This window comes from Notothenia coriiceps, unplaced genomic scaffold, assembly GCF_000735185.1.
Source record: "Notothenia coriiceps isolate Sejong01 unplaced genomic scaffold, NC01 NC01_scaffold00036512, whole genome shotgun sequence".
Classification (NCBI taxonomy): domain Eukaryota; kingdom Metazoa; phylum Chordata; class Actinopteri; order Perciformes; family Nototheniidae; genus Notothenia; species Notothenia coriiceps.
In genome coordinates, this window is record NW_011369213.1 from 242,964 (window position 1) to 260,158 (window position 17,195).

At 41.5% G+C, this 17,195-nt stretch overlaps 1 protein-coding gene across 3 annotated transcripts in view; it reads left to right on the top strand.

Annotated features, from left to right (window-relative positions):
* LOC104963912 (glutamate receptor ionotropic, delta-1) overlaps window positions 1-17,195 on the top strand; it is a 98,516-nt gene that overhangs the window by 25,203 nt on the left and 56,118 nt on the right. For all 3 annotated transcript variants that reach the window (XM_010792596.1, XM_010792597.1, XM_010792598.1), the window contains exon 3: window positions 10,538-10,591. In XM_010792596.1, coding sequence (XP_010790898.1) covers window positions 10,538-10,591 — 54 coding nt within the window. The remainder of the gene's footprint in view (window positions 1-10,537; window positions 10,592-17,195) is intronic.

Consider the following 17,195-nt stretch of genomic DNA (forward strand, 5'->3'; position numbering starts at 1 on the left):
TTTTAATTTGTTCTGGCCTGTGCTCATGTATTGTCAGTTTGTTTTCTAAGCTTGTTCTCTCAGGCTTCTTAAAACACCCTGTTTACTCCAAAGAAAATTTGAGGCATTGGGAGATCGAATTTTTTTATATTGTAAGAAACACTGCAGAAGCCAAAATGTTTCAATGCACTTTGACATGGCTATTTCTTACTTAGAGTAGCTTCAAGGATTAATATTCTTTTTCAAGAGCTCCTTGCCTAGTCACACATGTCTGCTGCTCAACAGGGAGCTGCCACACGCACCTCCAGTCTCATACTACCAGCCGCTGAGCACTATTGTAAGTGCTCACTTACTTCAAGAATGGTTATTGATGGAGTGTTAACATCGGGAACACATTGGCATCTTGGACAGCCACAGCTGTTATTTTCCACACAGAAGTCAGTAAGGAGCAAATCTGCACATGTGGACACCACCTGTCTTATTTCCAAGCTTTGATGTTCCAGAAATGCAGCAATTTCTTCAAACTGTGTCGCTCACTTGGCACATTGCGGACTCTTTTTCTCTTGGCAGGCGATAACACGTCTTCTTCTGTGGTATTGTCTGTCAAATTTTACAAGGAGGGACTCATTGTTGAGGAGGAATATTAAATGTGTGCCTTTTTAAACTGCGACATCATGAAGACAATATTAAAAACTGAACTGGCTCTTCAGTTGAGAAATCCTATTTGGCTTGTTTAGTGGTGAGATAATATCTGATTCTGCTTATGTGCCACAGGTTTTAAAGGAGACACTCAGTGAATAGATATCTGCGACAGGGGATACAAGTAGAAGGGGGGGGGCACACAAACAACACATCTTCTATTACTACAATAATTATCTCAAAATATTCAATGTAGGTCTGTTCAAGTAAGCATATGCTGTATAAACAAACATATAGTACACATACATAAACATATCATGTACTTATGTCTACATTCATCGATGAAAACAAAGGCCTACAGTACATACTGCATAATCTTTTGCTATTGGTACCAAACCTCTACAGTGAGCCAAATAAATATCAATACTCAGCTTAGTTAAAGCCCCTTGTGTTTGTATTGTGTATTAAAGGTTGTATCAGGTCTGTTTTGCATCAGGGAATAATATAATGTATCTATCAATACCAATTACAGCTATGCCCCTAAATGAAGGTTCAATCCAGGCCTCCAGATAGGCAGTGTGTGAGAATTTGATAAGACAGTAATAACCTCTAGCACCGAAAAAGGCTAGTGACATGGAATTCTATTTTTCGAAAAATAATTATATCATCCATTATTTTTACCCCATTGTATATCTTAGATATTTGAACAGCCCCCCAAAAGTTGTGATTTTAAAGAAAGGGCAGTACTTATTTCCCACAAAAGCTACATTTCCCGAAGGTAGGTCACTGCAATTATCGGACAGACCTTCAAGCATAAATGCTCAAATTAAAAGACTGACACTGTTCCTCCCGTAATACCCAAACTGAGCTTTCTTAATACAACTTGAGTTTTTTTTTTAGGTTTCTCACCTCCCTTTTATTGTCGCTATCCTTCCCTGAAAGCCGCCTATGAGTAGTGATTTTGAAGCAGTTTCATCTGCAGTAGGAAGTGTTATCGTGTACCCTCAAGCAGAGATTACAGCAGTGTCTGTAGTCATCTGCAAATGTGTGTCTGAGTGTTCTTACCTGGTGGGCAGTGCCCTCTTATAGCCCATGTAAGGGAAAAAGTCCACAGGACATAAAAAGCCTAAGAGGCTTCCTAATCCATTGGTTACATTCAAGGACACTGACATGGCTGTGATGTAAGGACACTGCACTGTAGTGAGCGGTCTTAAGAGAGAGGGCTATATAACTTTATTTTATTACTCCTCAAGGAGTCGTATGAAACGTCTTTGCATCTTTTTAAAGTGGTCTATTTTTGGCTTTACTAAAAGGAGCAATTAGGTCTCAGTTTCCCACTATGTCAGTTCAGTCAGACAACTCACGTGTTTCTTAATATGTTTATTATAAGCAGCATGTAGTTTGAGTTTGGCGTCTAGGCTCGGGCCTCATCACTCCACAGATTTACAAAGAACATTGATTGATGATTAGATAACTATCACCCGAGCCTACAGGTGGAAGCTGGGGTGGTGGTGGGGCAGGCAAGCAGCAGCAACATGAAACACAGCAGCAGGAACATGAACGTAGCATTAGCAAGTGGACACAGCAGTGGCGGTAGCAGGAACATGAACAAAGCAGTGGTAGCAGCAGCATAGCGAGGCATAGGCAGGAAGACCTGACAGCTTAAATAGAGCGGCATGTTTAGGAGAATGTGTTTGGTTGGTTGTAAGAGGGACGAGGTGCGTCACGTGTTAATGTATCATTGGTGCTCGAGTTGACTGCCTGAACTAGCTTTTTCTGTAATATAAAACCACTTCAAGACCCTTTACACAAAACTTGATCAAGAAGTACAACATAAAGAGTGGACAGATTACTTTGTATGCAAGTTTTGTGGATGCTACCTGTCCTGCTCTGAATGCAACATTGGCTAAAGAGAGATAAATTATTTAGATGTTTCCAAATACAAATCACTTACCTCTTTCTTAAGATGTGTTATTTGGGGTGTGAAGTTCAGTGCGAAAGGAAAGTTCTGTGATCCATTATTCGAAGCTAATGGTCTTGGAATGGTACAAAGTGCTTTTATGGAAAACAATTATTGTATTTCACTCACCTTAAATCACTCGACTAATGTTAGGTAATGGGGCATGCATTATTCAGTTGCCTTTAAGTAGTATTCTTTTCCTTATCTATTGTCTTTGCTTGGATTCAATCCCAAGAGTTACGTTTTTTTATTTAAATAGCTTTTGCTTGTCAACTTCATTTTGAGTTACACATTTTACAGAAATGGTACAGATAACATCAAAGGGCTTAGAGAGAGTAGGTGATCTGCAGGTTTCCATAACTACAATCATGATGCAGCCTGAAACCCTTTTTTGGTTTGTGAAACATTAATGTTCTGTGTAAAATCAATTTTTAACACTTTGCTTTAAATATCAGTGTTAATTTATTACGCTTAATTTGTGTAGAGTTTATAAATATCAAATATTCTCATGTCTTACAGCATGTTGCTTTTCAAATCAAATTGACTGTATAGAGTATATGCTTGTCCTTGTGTTGTAACTGTAGTCACAGATGAACAAAATAACTTTAGGTGAGGTAATCAGTTTCTTCTCTGTTAATTATCCTGCTTTATTACATTCATCAGCTGTGCAATAAAAATCCAATTGCAAATATCATCACAGATCTACAACATAAATTTCCCCTAGGTGCAAGGGGTTAGTTTATGTTCAGTACTTCCCCAAGGACACCCTGCGGAAATGCAAAGCCATTTGTCTTCTGCTAAGATGTATTGTTTAAGGAGTGTTCTTGGATGTCTTGTTAAAGAAATTAAATGAAAATGCTAACTGTCTTTATTCAAAGCCTGCTCACAATGTCAAGCACTCACAGAGATGTCGTTTTTTCATTGTGAAATAAAAAATACCTGGCTTTAAATATCTGATTATGAGAAAGTTGAATATTCAGTAAAGGCATACCAGAGCTGCAGATTCCTGTCTTCAGAAGAGTTTAACCATTGTATGGATTAAACCCTCATCAATCAATCAACCTGGTTGTTTACTTCCAAGCCACACACAGCCCCTTTTAAACAGCATAAGGAAGAGCAAGATCTTTAAAAGAAATGTGCATTCTGATGTGTTTATAACTTATGTGAATGTATTATTTTGGGTGCATTATGCAAGGTTAATGAATACCATTTTTTTCCTAGGTTTTATACAACATGCCCTCTCATTACAAGACTGTCTCAAACTATTTTGGTTGTGATGGATCAAATCAATGCTAAAGTCATGTTTGTTGCATTAAAAAAAATAGCAACTGTTCCAACCCCCATGGCCTGAATGTTGGTCTGCCTCACTGGATGCCGGCACTCAGGAGCCTCTTATGGTAGTCATAAAATGTCACACCTAGTTTTAATCCTGTCAGGGACAATCCCCCGCACAACATTACAGCTCACAAATGTGATGCAGTCGACAGAGGGAATATTTCACAGGGACAGTTGAAGAGTTGCCGTCACATATTTTTTTACTGAAAATGCCAACAATAAAGACATTATAGAAGAAGAGTTCGTGTTCAAAAAGGGAAAAAAGGGCTTATGTCATATTAAGCTCCTCCTTGAGCTTCAGCCGCTCTTTGTGAACCATTTTGGCAGATTAAATAAATGTATCTATCCACTATTTTTCTCATAAATGTTTTAATGCATTGCATAGTTTATCAAATGTTACTTTTTTACATTTTAACATACAGAAAATGCTGCATTGCAGACTTTAGAACAGTGGTACATTTCCTCTAATTTAATCCATATAACAAAGCTAATGTGCCAACTGGTGAGTCTTCTAGTGGGGACATTAGCTATTCTACTCATGGCTGTAGTTTAAGCCTGTGGGAAGCTAACTACATGCAGAGAGGCACTAGCGGCCTCAGCACCACGGCAGATGGGAGTCGTGATTTGTTTTTAATGTGACACTCGTGTGCCATCTTCTTGGAAGGGCCACCTGGTCTTGAATACTGACAGTGGAAGGTCAGAAGCGCTGGGAATCAGGTGTTGGATTATCACTAAGGACTGCAGATCAGTACCCCAGGTTACATTTCTTTTGGTTTCATCATTTGCTGTATCTTTTGAGTGTCAGTCATTAGTAATTAGTCACATGGCAGTGATGAACATAGGCAATAATCTAACCCGTACATGTATGGTGTGAATAGGCCTATTGACATGATTGCTTGTGTAAAAGGCAATTTAATTTGTATGTCTGTACCTATCTAAAGGTGCAGTTAGCACCTTTTTGTTCAATGCTGTGTCGATGGAGCAGATTATGAGTCTCAAGGTGTGTTTCCACAGCAACAGTGGCAAGGCTGGGTTCAGAGGGACTATTGTGAATCTTTTATGACAGACCTCATTACTCCGGCCTGGCTCCTTTGTGAGATCCCCTCTCAGAAAAATCATGGAAAGGTTGGACAGCTTCTAAAATCTTTTCATTGTCCATCCTCTTCTTAATCATGAACAAATACTGAGACTCCGTGAAAGGCCACTGAAGTGCTGGCCTCATTATTGTCTGTTCTCTGGAACAGTTTTTAATATTGCCGTTTTATTTTTACACTGTTAAAAAGTGAGACCAAATTTATGTTGGTGTTATGTAAGTATATAATAAGCTTGTGGTTAACACTGTGTTGCTTTTCACAGTGCATTGACGATCTGCTTGTCCTTGAGTTATAATGACATATTAACAAAATCATTTAAGATGAGATAAAGTGTTCCTCCTTCATTGTCAACCCTCTTGCCGAATACTAAGACTCTTTTAAATATCGCCACTTCAAACCAACAATGGCCTTTGGTTGCTATGCACCCAGAGCTGACCTTAAAAGTATGTTGCGTGGCCTATAATAGGAGCGAGTCTGTTATCATTGAACCCACTAAGAGAGATGGGGGCGGGGCGATAAACGACACTAGCCTCTGCATCATGAGAGCGTTTCACTAACAAGAAAATCAGTGCATGAGTGTCCTCACTAGTGTATATAAGACTGATGGAAGGACAGATAGTTGTTAGGGGTTTGTATCTTTCCCTCAGTTGATTCAGTTAGTCTCTTACTTTGCATATATCATATCTATATGTATATATATATATATATATATATATATATATATATATATGTATATCTATATGTATATATATGTTTTGACAATTTCTCCAAACCCAAAAACTTTAAAAAATGACTTTGTAACGATACAATACACTGCATTGCAATACTAGTATAATTCAGTAGAATGGTTTCAATGGTAAATGTGTGACAACAAATAATTATATCCCCAATCGTATTTAATGCTGCATCAGAAAACCACACAAACAATAGTAAATGAGGCAGTTATTCTGGAAAACCTTCAAGCCCGTGTAGTTTTAGTTCTCAAACACTGCAGACTGAGCCATGTTTACCTCATTGTCTGGGTCTGTGTCACACCTCTGAACTGAGTATTTGCCATTATTCGGTTTGGCTTCAGCAACCAGTAGCCTATAAGCATTACATGTAAGCTTAACTCTTGTTTACTGCTCATATCGAGACTGCAAATGTAATGTTATGGTTTCAGGCATTGTTGTAAATGACAGTCTGAGCATGTTATTAGAGATATCAATTAATCTACCCAAAGCCAGCCCCCCAAGCGACATTGTGAGATGCCCCCCCTCCCCTTGTCACCTCTCACTCTCGCGTGTCAGCGGGGGGTGCGCGGAGAACTGCGCGCGGAGAACTGCGCGCGGAGAACTGCCCACAGCAGCAGAGGCCCTCTGGGCGGGGCCCCATGCAGCCTGCGTGATTGGCCTGTAGGGAGGAGCGGCCCTGAATCTACCACTAGTAAAGTATATACAGTATATTGTAGATTGGTAGATTCAGATTCACATTCACACTACGCACTGCATATGTGTAGGTAGGTAGAAATGAAGACATTTAGAGACAATGAGTGGTAAAGATTGCTAGACTGAAACTAATGGTACATTTTAATGAGCAAATCTTTGTTGGTTTAAAGTTAATCAAAACATCCTGTTTTACAATTAAATCAGAAATTGTGATTCGCAAGATCATTAGGGAACAGCAAATGCACAACGTTTTGTATCTAGCTAGGAGGTTGGGTGTTTGTTCTTTTCCCATGGTGCTATACCATTTTGAAGACACATTGATTTAAGATCATTATCTAAACTGTGAGCTGCAGGGCGGGGATTCGCTTCACTTGCAAGATCTGTACACTGTGATGTGAACAAATGAGAAAGTGGTTAATGACGTAAACAATGTTCATATACCGTATGTTTATGTTGTTGTTAGAACTATTTTTCAGGGAAAAGTTTTAGAGTTATTCAGCAATTCAAATCAAATGTGCCTCTTTAAAACAATGTCAACTGAAATGGAACAATTTGACTTTTGGGAAAGTAGCCTTAATTCAGGAATGTTGTATTAAAGGGAACACTTTTAGCTATATACTGTAGGTGTGACGAATACACTTACAATCAAAACTTGCTTTACAGTTTTGCACTTGGACAAATAATGATATTTAATGAGTTTACAATACTGTGTGTCAACCCACACATGCATGCAAATCATCCTCAGCCGTCTTAGAATTGCCTTTACCTCCCCCTACCTATTTTCACATCTTTGCAATTCCTCTCAATCCCTCTCTGGCTGTCACAGTTTTAAATTGGAGTTGGCATTCTGTGGCTGCCTTTGTTGCATTGCTACTGTATAAGAACATGCCTGGGGTACTATGCCTCTCTGATTGGAGATCTTACTGTCGCCCGGCTTTGGCTGTATCAACAGTATAGAATATTCCTCACATGTCACTCCAGGCTCTTGTCTGTGTTGCCGTCTCCAAAACCACATTGCTCTCCAGAATTTCACTGTTACATCATTTCCTGAAGTGAATGGAAAAGAAGAAAACACACAAAGCCCAAATTACTCTGCCTGGATGTCGATAGAATTTAAGGTCTCCAATTGATTTTTAAGGCTTTGGTGTCTTATATTTTAAGAAAAAGGGGGAAAACCTTTCTTAGTTTAGCTGAAAAACTACTTTATGTGATTTGGAAAGGGCTTATTAGGCAACATAATGTACGGAGAAGAATTGTACGGAGACATATGGGGCCTTTGTATTTAAGAACTGCAAGTTCTGAATCCTTATTAGCAACTTGCTGAAGTAATATATGCACGGCGTGTTTGTGATTTTTTCTGAGACCTCAGCACCCAGGCACTTTTCAATTAAAATAATGTGTCTCACTTTGAATGAAGAAAATTAATCTGGGGCCAATCACAATTACTGACGAAATAAAACCAGTCATGAATGTTAAGACTCAAATTAGTGTTCTGTTGCATGAAGTATATTTAAATTCCCATGAATCTAAAAAGGGTAATTGTCCTCACCTTTTGCCTTCATATATTGATGTTGGAGAAAATGGCAAAGGTGACTAACAATGAGTGACATCACGGTGCTAAGCTGTAAATGCAGCACAGATTTGAGTCTGCAATAGCAGCTCTCAAACACTTCAGTATAACAATAATGGTTTTGTCACATCCATGCGGGGGGGGGCACAATATTATTTAGATTAACTAAGGCTTTATTACTAGAGTGTCTCAAGTGTTCAGTTGTGCTGTGAACTAGGGCTGAGCCTCTCAAGTGGAGGGTTTGTTGTGCCCGGGGCTTCCACAAAACACTGCATCCCAGCTGGTACGCATCAACTAACCCACACTATGGTACTTGGCTTTGTTTTCTTACCATTATGGCATCCGACAGATTTAGTCTGGAACAATGAATACAGTTCAAGGACCTGTCATCTCGCCTGAATGTCAAGGTTGTTCCTCAAGGCAGACAATGGTTCTCACTGTTACGTTTTTGTTCAGGTCCAGAGAGAAATCATAAATATTGAAATGAATGTGTCACTCACAAATTAAAGTATTTTGTGGGTATTTTCTAATCAATCAAATACCAGGAAGCTGCTTGGGATCTTTTGTTTGTTTATTTAAAAGGGTAATGCTGAATTGCTGAAAGAGATGTGTCGAGATGTATCTCTTGCAAAAGTAAACCGTCCTATCGTGTTACTCAAGGATGATTCAAGGGCTAATGTAATTATCCGTGTGAAAAATCTGCCTTGCGCTATCTGTAAACGGATTATATTATTTTGCACGAGGCACTGAGAACTCGAAATTTTTAACTGAAATGATTCAAATCAAACATGGTAATACAATTATGATTCCATGGAAGAAAATATACTTAAAATATCTAAATTCTACCAAAATAACACTGTTCATGATTCACTTTCAGAAACACTCGCACATGTTCCCCCCGCCCACGCAGAGCTCCCTTTCGTCTCTCTGCTTCTGCTTTCTTTTTGTTCACCTTATGCCTAAAGTGGTCCCTAAGGCTCTTCGTTGAGCATTGTGCGCTTCATCTTTCTCAGAATTTTGCTTTGTTCCACATCTGCAAGCAATCGCACACACTGACACAAAGACACACATTTCATACACAGGCCCTCCAGTGCTTTGTTGTGTGACATAGTATTGAAATACTTCATTTGTTCTCTGCCTTTATCACATTGAAATGCAATTAGGCCGATATGCAGTGCTGTACTTTACAGCCTTGTGAGTAGTCTCTTTATACAGTAGCTTAATTTGAAATATCGCGTTTTTCTTGAAGTATAAATAAACCAATCTGATTTGAATGCTAAACTGGACCCTTTTGGTCTCAATATTACTTAAAGAGTGGTTTCACTGGTAAAAAAACAAGCCCACCATGTAATAAAACATTTGTTGTGCAACAGTTAATGTTGCTCTTTTAGAACGAGACGTGGTATTTCGACTGTTGAGGTAAATATTATTGTTGCACTGGTTTGGTTCTCTTGCACTTTGACGAGCTCAATCTGGCAAAGAAAGGATCATTCAAATCAAATCATGGTTCTTCCGAGGTTACAGGATTGATTGGCAGCTTTTGGTGCATAGCTCTGCACCAGCTAATATTGATGAGAGTAGTGTTGTTGAGTAAAAATGCCATATTTCATATTTGAGACATCAGTCTTCATTGCTTCGCATGGAAGGGATTCATTTATATACTAATGGTAGTAATTTGCTAGAGAGGGCATGCATTAAGATGTTAAGCATGACAGATGTCAAATGTGTGCAGTCTCGTGACAGGTATAGGAACTTCATAATGAGATGGAGGGTTTATGGAGGGTAATTTCCACCTGCACTGAGAGGTTTCAGGTCACCCAGTTCATTTACATGCACTTAAGTTACCAAATTGCAATTCAATTTCTCCTGAAAACTCATATCTAAATGTCATGTAAATGACAAAACACTGTTATATATAATCGTGGGGATGCACAGCTTCTCTTCTCAGTGTGACATATTCAAATTGAAGAGCTCAAATTTCTAGCAACACACGACTTCAATGTCAGACGTTGTCCTTGGATAACCTGTCTCAAGCCAAAATGCATTGGTCTGAGAATGAAGTTATTCTTACCGGTGTTCCTGAAGTTTCAGAATCGTAATAGTCGCACTGTTAAACAATTCTGTGCTGTGTCACTACAGAGCCTTTTCTCATAGTAATAATTAGTAATCAGTATTTCTGCAGTTGACTCTCTACTGCCAGATTCTGACAGGTAACAGATTTGTTTTATCCAACACTGGCATCAATTTATTTTGGTTCCACATTTTCACTTTCAAAATCTCTGAAAATGAGTACGGCCAACGGAGTATTATGTACTACAGCATTGTGCATAGTTTGCGCAATTTTTCTCAAGGGTCATTCTACCATCAAATGTAACTTACAGCTTTTATATAGCTTCAAGACATCTCTGAATCTGCTCTAAAGATACTTGGAGTGATTAACATGCTGTAAGATTTCAATGAATTACACTCAAGGTTTTCTCAAATGTCCTTTTCTCTTTCCCCTCTCTTCCCCTTGTTATTTTTTTCAATGCAGGCTGTGGAAACCAACCTGGCGTCCAAGGACAGTCACTGGGTCTATGCCAATGAGGTGAGGCCAAACACAAACACACTTGTATGCACCTGAGTGAATACAGACCTCACTTTGTCTCTGTCAACAAGGTCTCACATGCTGCCAAGGCACACACAAACACATGAAAACTTTTGCATGTGTTCACATTAATATAAATAAGCAGCACATCTTATGCTTTTATACTATATTGGCTGATTGATGGACTGGGCCTTTATTTGATATTGTATAATTGCCCTTCCTATACCGTTAAGGCAAGTGCGCCCCCTCCCCTTTACGCGTATGTCTGACATTGACCTAAATGGGTTTCTAAAGTGGCTGTAACAGCACAAAATCCAGGTGCACTTTGTGAATACAGAACAGTGGACTCTGCCTTCAGCTTTAGTGCCTCAGCGCTGCATTTTCATAGATTCAATTTGATTTGGAGATAAGAGCGGAGACACAGGATTGTTCACAATACTAAAAACAGTGGGTGAAATACATTAGATAAAAGGTTTCACAGACTTTATTTAACCTGGAATATAAGACACTTTCTGTCGAACAAACACGCACAAACACACGCACACGTATTTAAATGTCATCTCCTTATACAAACATCTGAGCATATGTTCAACATCCGAAACATGACACATATTGATCGGTAATGCATGGATTATGAATAATGAGTATACAGTATGCTGCAGTGTATATATATATATATATATATATANAACTGGAATAAATACAATATTGTTAACATGAAAATATGATTTTATGTTCGTTGTTTAGAGTTATTCTAAGGCTTTACTCATTGGGAACTCGGTATGAGATAGAGCACACTGTTGAAATGTAAAATCTGCCTGTTTTACACACTTTGACCAACAGGGGGTTTGTGTTCAAATCATAGGTTAAAATGGTTCAAATGCAGCCTCATGAGATGAACCCTTTTGCGAACCAATTGGCTGGAAAGCTTCATAAGGCTTCATCTTGCCATCACTAGTCGTTTCCCCATCAAGCATTTCGCTTCTGCAGCTCGTGGAGAGAAACTGCTCCGCCTCGCTCTCAAGGCTGCCGGCGTCTTTGTCCCGCGAGATTTCAACGTCTCATGTAGGCGAGCCTCCAGAGCATGTCGGACAAAATTATTAACCATCATGCAACGCACTAGCAAGCCGGCGGTCACAATTGCGTCGGTCTCGCTCATCTCAAACAAGCCTACTAACTGGACAAATGCGCAATCAGTCAAGAGAAGAACCAATCAAGCTATGATATAACGCCAGACCACCGCCCCATAACCCAATATAACGAGTCATCGCTAAATAATCTAAATTAGCTAAAAAATAATACGCTTTACAATGCTTACCCCCATATTATTTCAGGTCCGTCCACCTATAAACACCTCTGTTAATCCGAGATGTGTGACGTCTTTTGTGGCTGCTGTTTTAACTCCCAAAGGCTCACATCGGAGGGACACGTTTTGTAGCATTCACATCAACAAGGAAGTGCTTGCAGGTCCATAAATGGAAGTGTACGTCACACAACGTGTTGGCAATTGGCTGAAAAATATTGCAAAGCTCTCATGATTGGTGGAAGTGACTTGTCTTTCAAACACATCTAGCTTGAATACGGCGAGCGAGAGGAACATTCCCAACTGTGATGCGCAGTACAAATGAAACAAAATGTAAATAATCACATAAACAAATTAAATAAGAGGTCCATTTATTTTTGTTAACAGTGGATGAAAACTACAAAATAAAATAAAAGACACATTTCCATAATAAATGTCTACAGAGTGTAATAATTTACGCAGGAAAGGGAGAACACACAAAAGCACACAATAATCCATGTCACCCAAATTGATAATTAGGGAAACATAATTGCCAATGTTTTGAATGAACCATGGTCGACTATTACTCTTGAATAAAAACTGCTAAATTACATTTTATTCCATTATTGTTATTATTTTAAGATGTAACCATCAAGTTTATTAAGAGTTATAGGTTTACATTAAACCCTCTGGAGCCTTGCTCAGAAAGTGAGATCCCTCCGCTGACAAGTGGACACACACATTCCTGCATTCAGAAAGCTTATTATCATTATTATTATTATTATAGAATTGAAAAAGTTATCAGTGGAAAGTAGGCTCCTGAGGCCAGAGGCCTGTACTACGAAGCCGGATTCTCGCTTAGCGGGCTAACTTCAGGGAAAACTGGGTTTTCGGTCCTACGACACTGGTTCCCTTCTTACCGGGCTAGATCTCCATGGTAACTTATGCTGAACGGCTAACCAGGGGCCTATACTACGAATCTAGCTCAACATTTCCTGGATATGTTTTGAGTTATCCGGTTGACTTAATCCAAAACAAACCCGCTCTCGCTAAACTGTCCTACGACGCTGGCTATCAACTCGATAGCTCAAGCCAGCCATGTCCTATCTAGTTAGGATATGTGCGTGTTCACATAAAAGGGGTGGTATTTGGAGCGATCGACCAATCACAAACATGGACAAGCCGCGTACTGACAGCGCAGCGCGTCATACTTCCTGAATGAAAAGTCAACTATAATATAGACATATGAAGAAGTTAAACTTTAAACATCCATGACTTAAACACTTTATCCAGGATCAAAGCCACATAGCTGCACCTGCAAGGTGAATACAGCTGGTAACAGAACAAATGTTTGAATGCGTACATTAACAGGTTTATGACGTCACTGCCCGTCTAAGACACAATCTGACTTTAATTACATTTTACTCGAGTGTTTCGTCAACTTAATGTGTTGCTTAAAATAATACTTCTGCATACAGTATGAGACACTGTGACTGTTGCACGGCCAGATACGGCTCAGCTGACTCAGATAAGCAAATATATTTTTTACCAGCTGTATTCACCTTGCAGGTGCAACTATGTGTATTATTGTGCTGTTTGTGTCTAAGCCAATAGTAGTGAAGCCCTACGGGCACGGGGCTATGACGTCTTAGGCAGACGACAGGTTATGGTAACGGGCATGTGAGCTAGGAGTGTTCTAGCATGTGGGCTACCAATGAAGACACACGTAATTGTGACAGTTGAACTCACGTGTATTATTGAATAACACGACATGGTGTCAGAGGTCCTGTTTACATTACGGGGAGTGTGACCGGAGAAAGTATTGTTTGGAGCCAATTGACGGTGAAAAGGAAGGAAAAGTGGACATGGCAGATGATAATGCTAACGGGGATGCAGCGCGACCCGCGGCGGGACCGAGTGCTACGTTTAGCATCCAGCCACCGGAGCCTTTCGACTTTTCAAGACTGCAGGAATGGGCCAAATGGATACGTCGGTTCGAGAGATTTAGCCTGGCAAGTAATCTAGTAGCTCAGAAGAGAATCAAGTCAGCACATTGATATACTGCATGGGAGATGAAGCAGATGATATTCTACGTGGATTGACTCTCACAGCGGCTCAGAGAGACACTTACCAAGGTGTGCGGGAGGGCTTTCAAGGGTTCTTTGTTGTCAGGAAAAATGTCATATATGAGCGGGGAAAGTTTAATATGCACAGACAGGGAGAAGGTGAACCAGTGGACCCGTTCGTCACAGCTCTATATGCACTAGCGGAGCATTGTAGCTACGGCGTGCTACATGATGAACTCATTCGATTGTTGTCGGATTGACGGATAAGCGGCTGTCTGAACGGACGCAACTGGACTCAGACCTTACCTTGGAAAAAGCTATTACCATGGCTCGGCAGAGTGAAGAGGTGAAACGGCAACAATCTTCTCTGCGAGGTGACAATAGAACTGAGGCAAGTGACGCTACATTAGTGAACAATGGGTGTTTCTCAATGTCGAGTAAAGCTGCTCCAGAGCCACTATTTCATCGAGTGCCGCCAAAGTACTGTTTACTGCTTGGAATTCAACCGAGCCCGGCGTACTTCGTTTGGAGAAATTTCGAGGCTGCACATGGACTCAGTGGTCTTAAAATCCCCACAATGCTTTGCGCACGGACCAATTTCCCCAAATCTGTGACGAGTGTTCACTTTGATACTGCTAGTTCTCTATAGGCAGTCCCGCGAGGACCGGTCGCAGGAACCTATGCTAAAACTTACCACGCTGCATGTGACACACTAAAACACCCACACGTGCGGTGAGAAGGGATGGGACTACGTTGAGGAGGTCGCGTCCACGAGGTCGTGTTGTTCAGCCGTAGGGGTCACGAAGCGAGGCGCGCGCATCAGCACACGAGTCGCGAGACCCAAGACAGAGAGAAGCCGTACAGCGTCAACTCTTGGTTGAGTAATCCGACGACGAAATCGGACCGGGGTCATTCTGACGCGCGTGCGAGGATGTGGAGTGGGGGAACCACGGAGCGTGTAGTAAAGAGTCACAAGCCCCTACTACTCGATGTTCAGCTCGGCAGATTCAATACTTACGAACAAGGCGGGTCATATGCAATAGCGCCGGTAAAAGAGTAAGTGGTCGATGTAGTAGAACGGCTATGTTCGGAACGGTGACGAGAAAATCGACAAGTCCATTGCACGGCACGAACGACCTGCAACTTTATACAGGTGTCACCTACTAAGCACGAGCTCCTGGAAGAGAGGATCAGCCACCCGCAGAAAAGTGTCCACGTGCCACCTGTCACTAGACGATCGGTGGTCGCGACTGGACGGAACACCTAACTCCATCCTATTGTAGATCCGCGTAGAGGCTTGCACTTAGCACCCCCTTCGGCGTAGGTTACGGACTCTGCAGTCCTCTCGAGCATCTCCAAATACTAGCAAGTCGAGTTCACAGAGCGCTGCCCTTCAACTTTTGGAAAGTTGGGTCCCAATTCGATTTTCGAGAAAGCTAGACACGATAGAGACGAGGCAGACCACACTCCGTTGCCCTGTATACATGGCACAGATTTGCATATGACTCGAGCCAAATAGACAACAATCATGACCGGAATGGACCACCTCTTAGTACCTCAGAAAGTCTAGAACTTCCGAGACCGGCTAGTACGGTGCGGTGCCATAAAAGAAATCGACGTATGGGCCACCCATTATCCAGGGAATCGCACAGTATCACTGCAACAGCATAACGTGATCGAGTCGCCATTGATTCGTATGCGGCTCGTCGACAAACGTCGCAACTTACTCTAGGCAGGAGATTTCAGGAGGCAGGAAAGAGCGATTAGCGTCGATCCGTGTGTAGATTCCTAAAAAGGGACCTGAGAGTTCCCGAAGTAACACACTGTCACCCGCACCCTCGGCCCGCTGCATGCCGCATCGGGTGTGAATAACTTCGTACCTAAAAAAAATTGTAGATTATTTCTGATTCTAAGAACGGTCACAATAGTCAACGTCACACAGAAAAACAATTATACTGCTTTGTATTCTAGTTTCTTTAATATTATTTTGTCGAGTTCTAAATACGTTGAAACTAACTAAGACCACAGACACACACACACACACACACCCACACACACACACACACTCACACACTACACCACACACACACACACACACAACAACAGCACACACACCACACACACACCCACACACACCCACACACCAACACACACAACCCTGGTCCACAGTCGAAAAACGCCGATCGATTTGTGAGTCGGAAACTATATGAAGCAATTCCGTAGTACAAGCCGGACTGTCCGGCTAGTGTCTCCGGGTCACATGGGGCAGGAGGGGGGGGGGCAACTGTAAGACTGCGCAGGTATCACAGAGGCAGTGTGGGTGCTGATGTGCGAGGCGGGCGGTAGAGTCCATTTTTTGGGTGATGTGTGACCCACCGTGTATGAAAGAGTCACTCCATAGTCTATTCATGGACCCTCAGCAACCATGACGGTGAAGACCGGTGATTCATACATCTTTCGAGAGCCCCCCCCGCCCCGCCCCAATCAACCTCAATCCGATGAGGCTAAAGTCGACAAAATCGCGTGCAGAGGTCCCTTCCCCCCCCCTCACAGTGGCGTCGGCAACCGTACAAAACGCGTGTTAAGGGCAACATCGTCTGCTGCTATTGCGTCCGGGGCAGACCGTGTGCCCCTGGCTAGGAACACGCCACTAATTGCGGAGCAGCCTTTCGAAGTTGTTCATCAGCCATGTTACGGACCGAAACACGTGTTTACTGCCACTGCGTCAATCTAGACACGTCGCGTACCATGGACGCCGGCGATGGTACAATCCACGTGGGCGACGATATCTGAGAATTTGTGCCTCACTCCCTGCAATTTGTAGTGGCGGTTCACAGTTAAAATTGACGGTAAACTACAATTACAGTTTACAGACGTAGGTGCCTAGCGCCGGAGTACCACCGGTTCTAGTTCGGAAGAATGAGACGTGCGAAAAATCGACAAAAGGGTGTACGTCCCGTAAATGTAGGAACCACCGTGAGTCAAAAACGTAACTTCCTCTTCTTGGTGTCATATTGTAACTATAATGGAGAACAACATAACACCGAACGAACCTCGATAATGTTAACTCGAAACCAAATTCGAAACGATACGGGAAATATGTGAGACCCAAAGAGTTAGAGCTCATGCGAACGAACCTTGTGTATCAGGAAGGTCAGTGAAGAAGCTCGCTCCTTCTTATGACGGACCGAAGCCTTTTGTTTTCACCTGTCCCGATCGTTACACGCGCACTTAAGTATACTCTCCTGGGACGAAT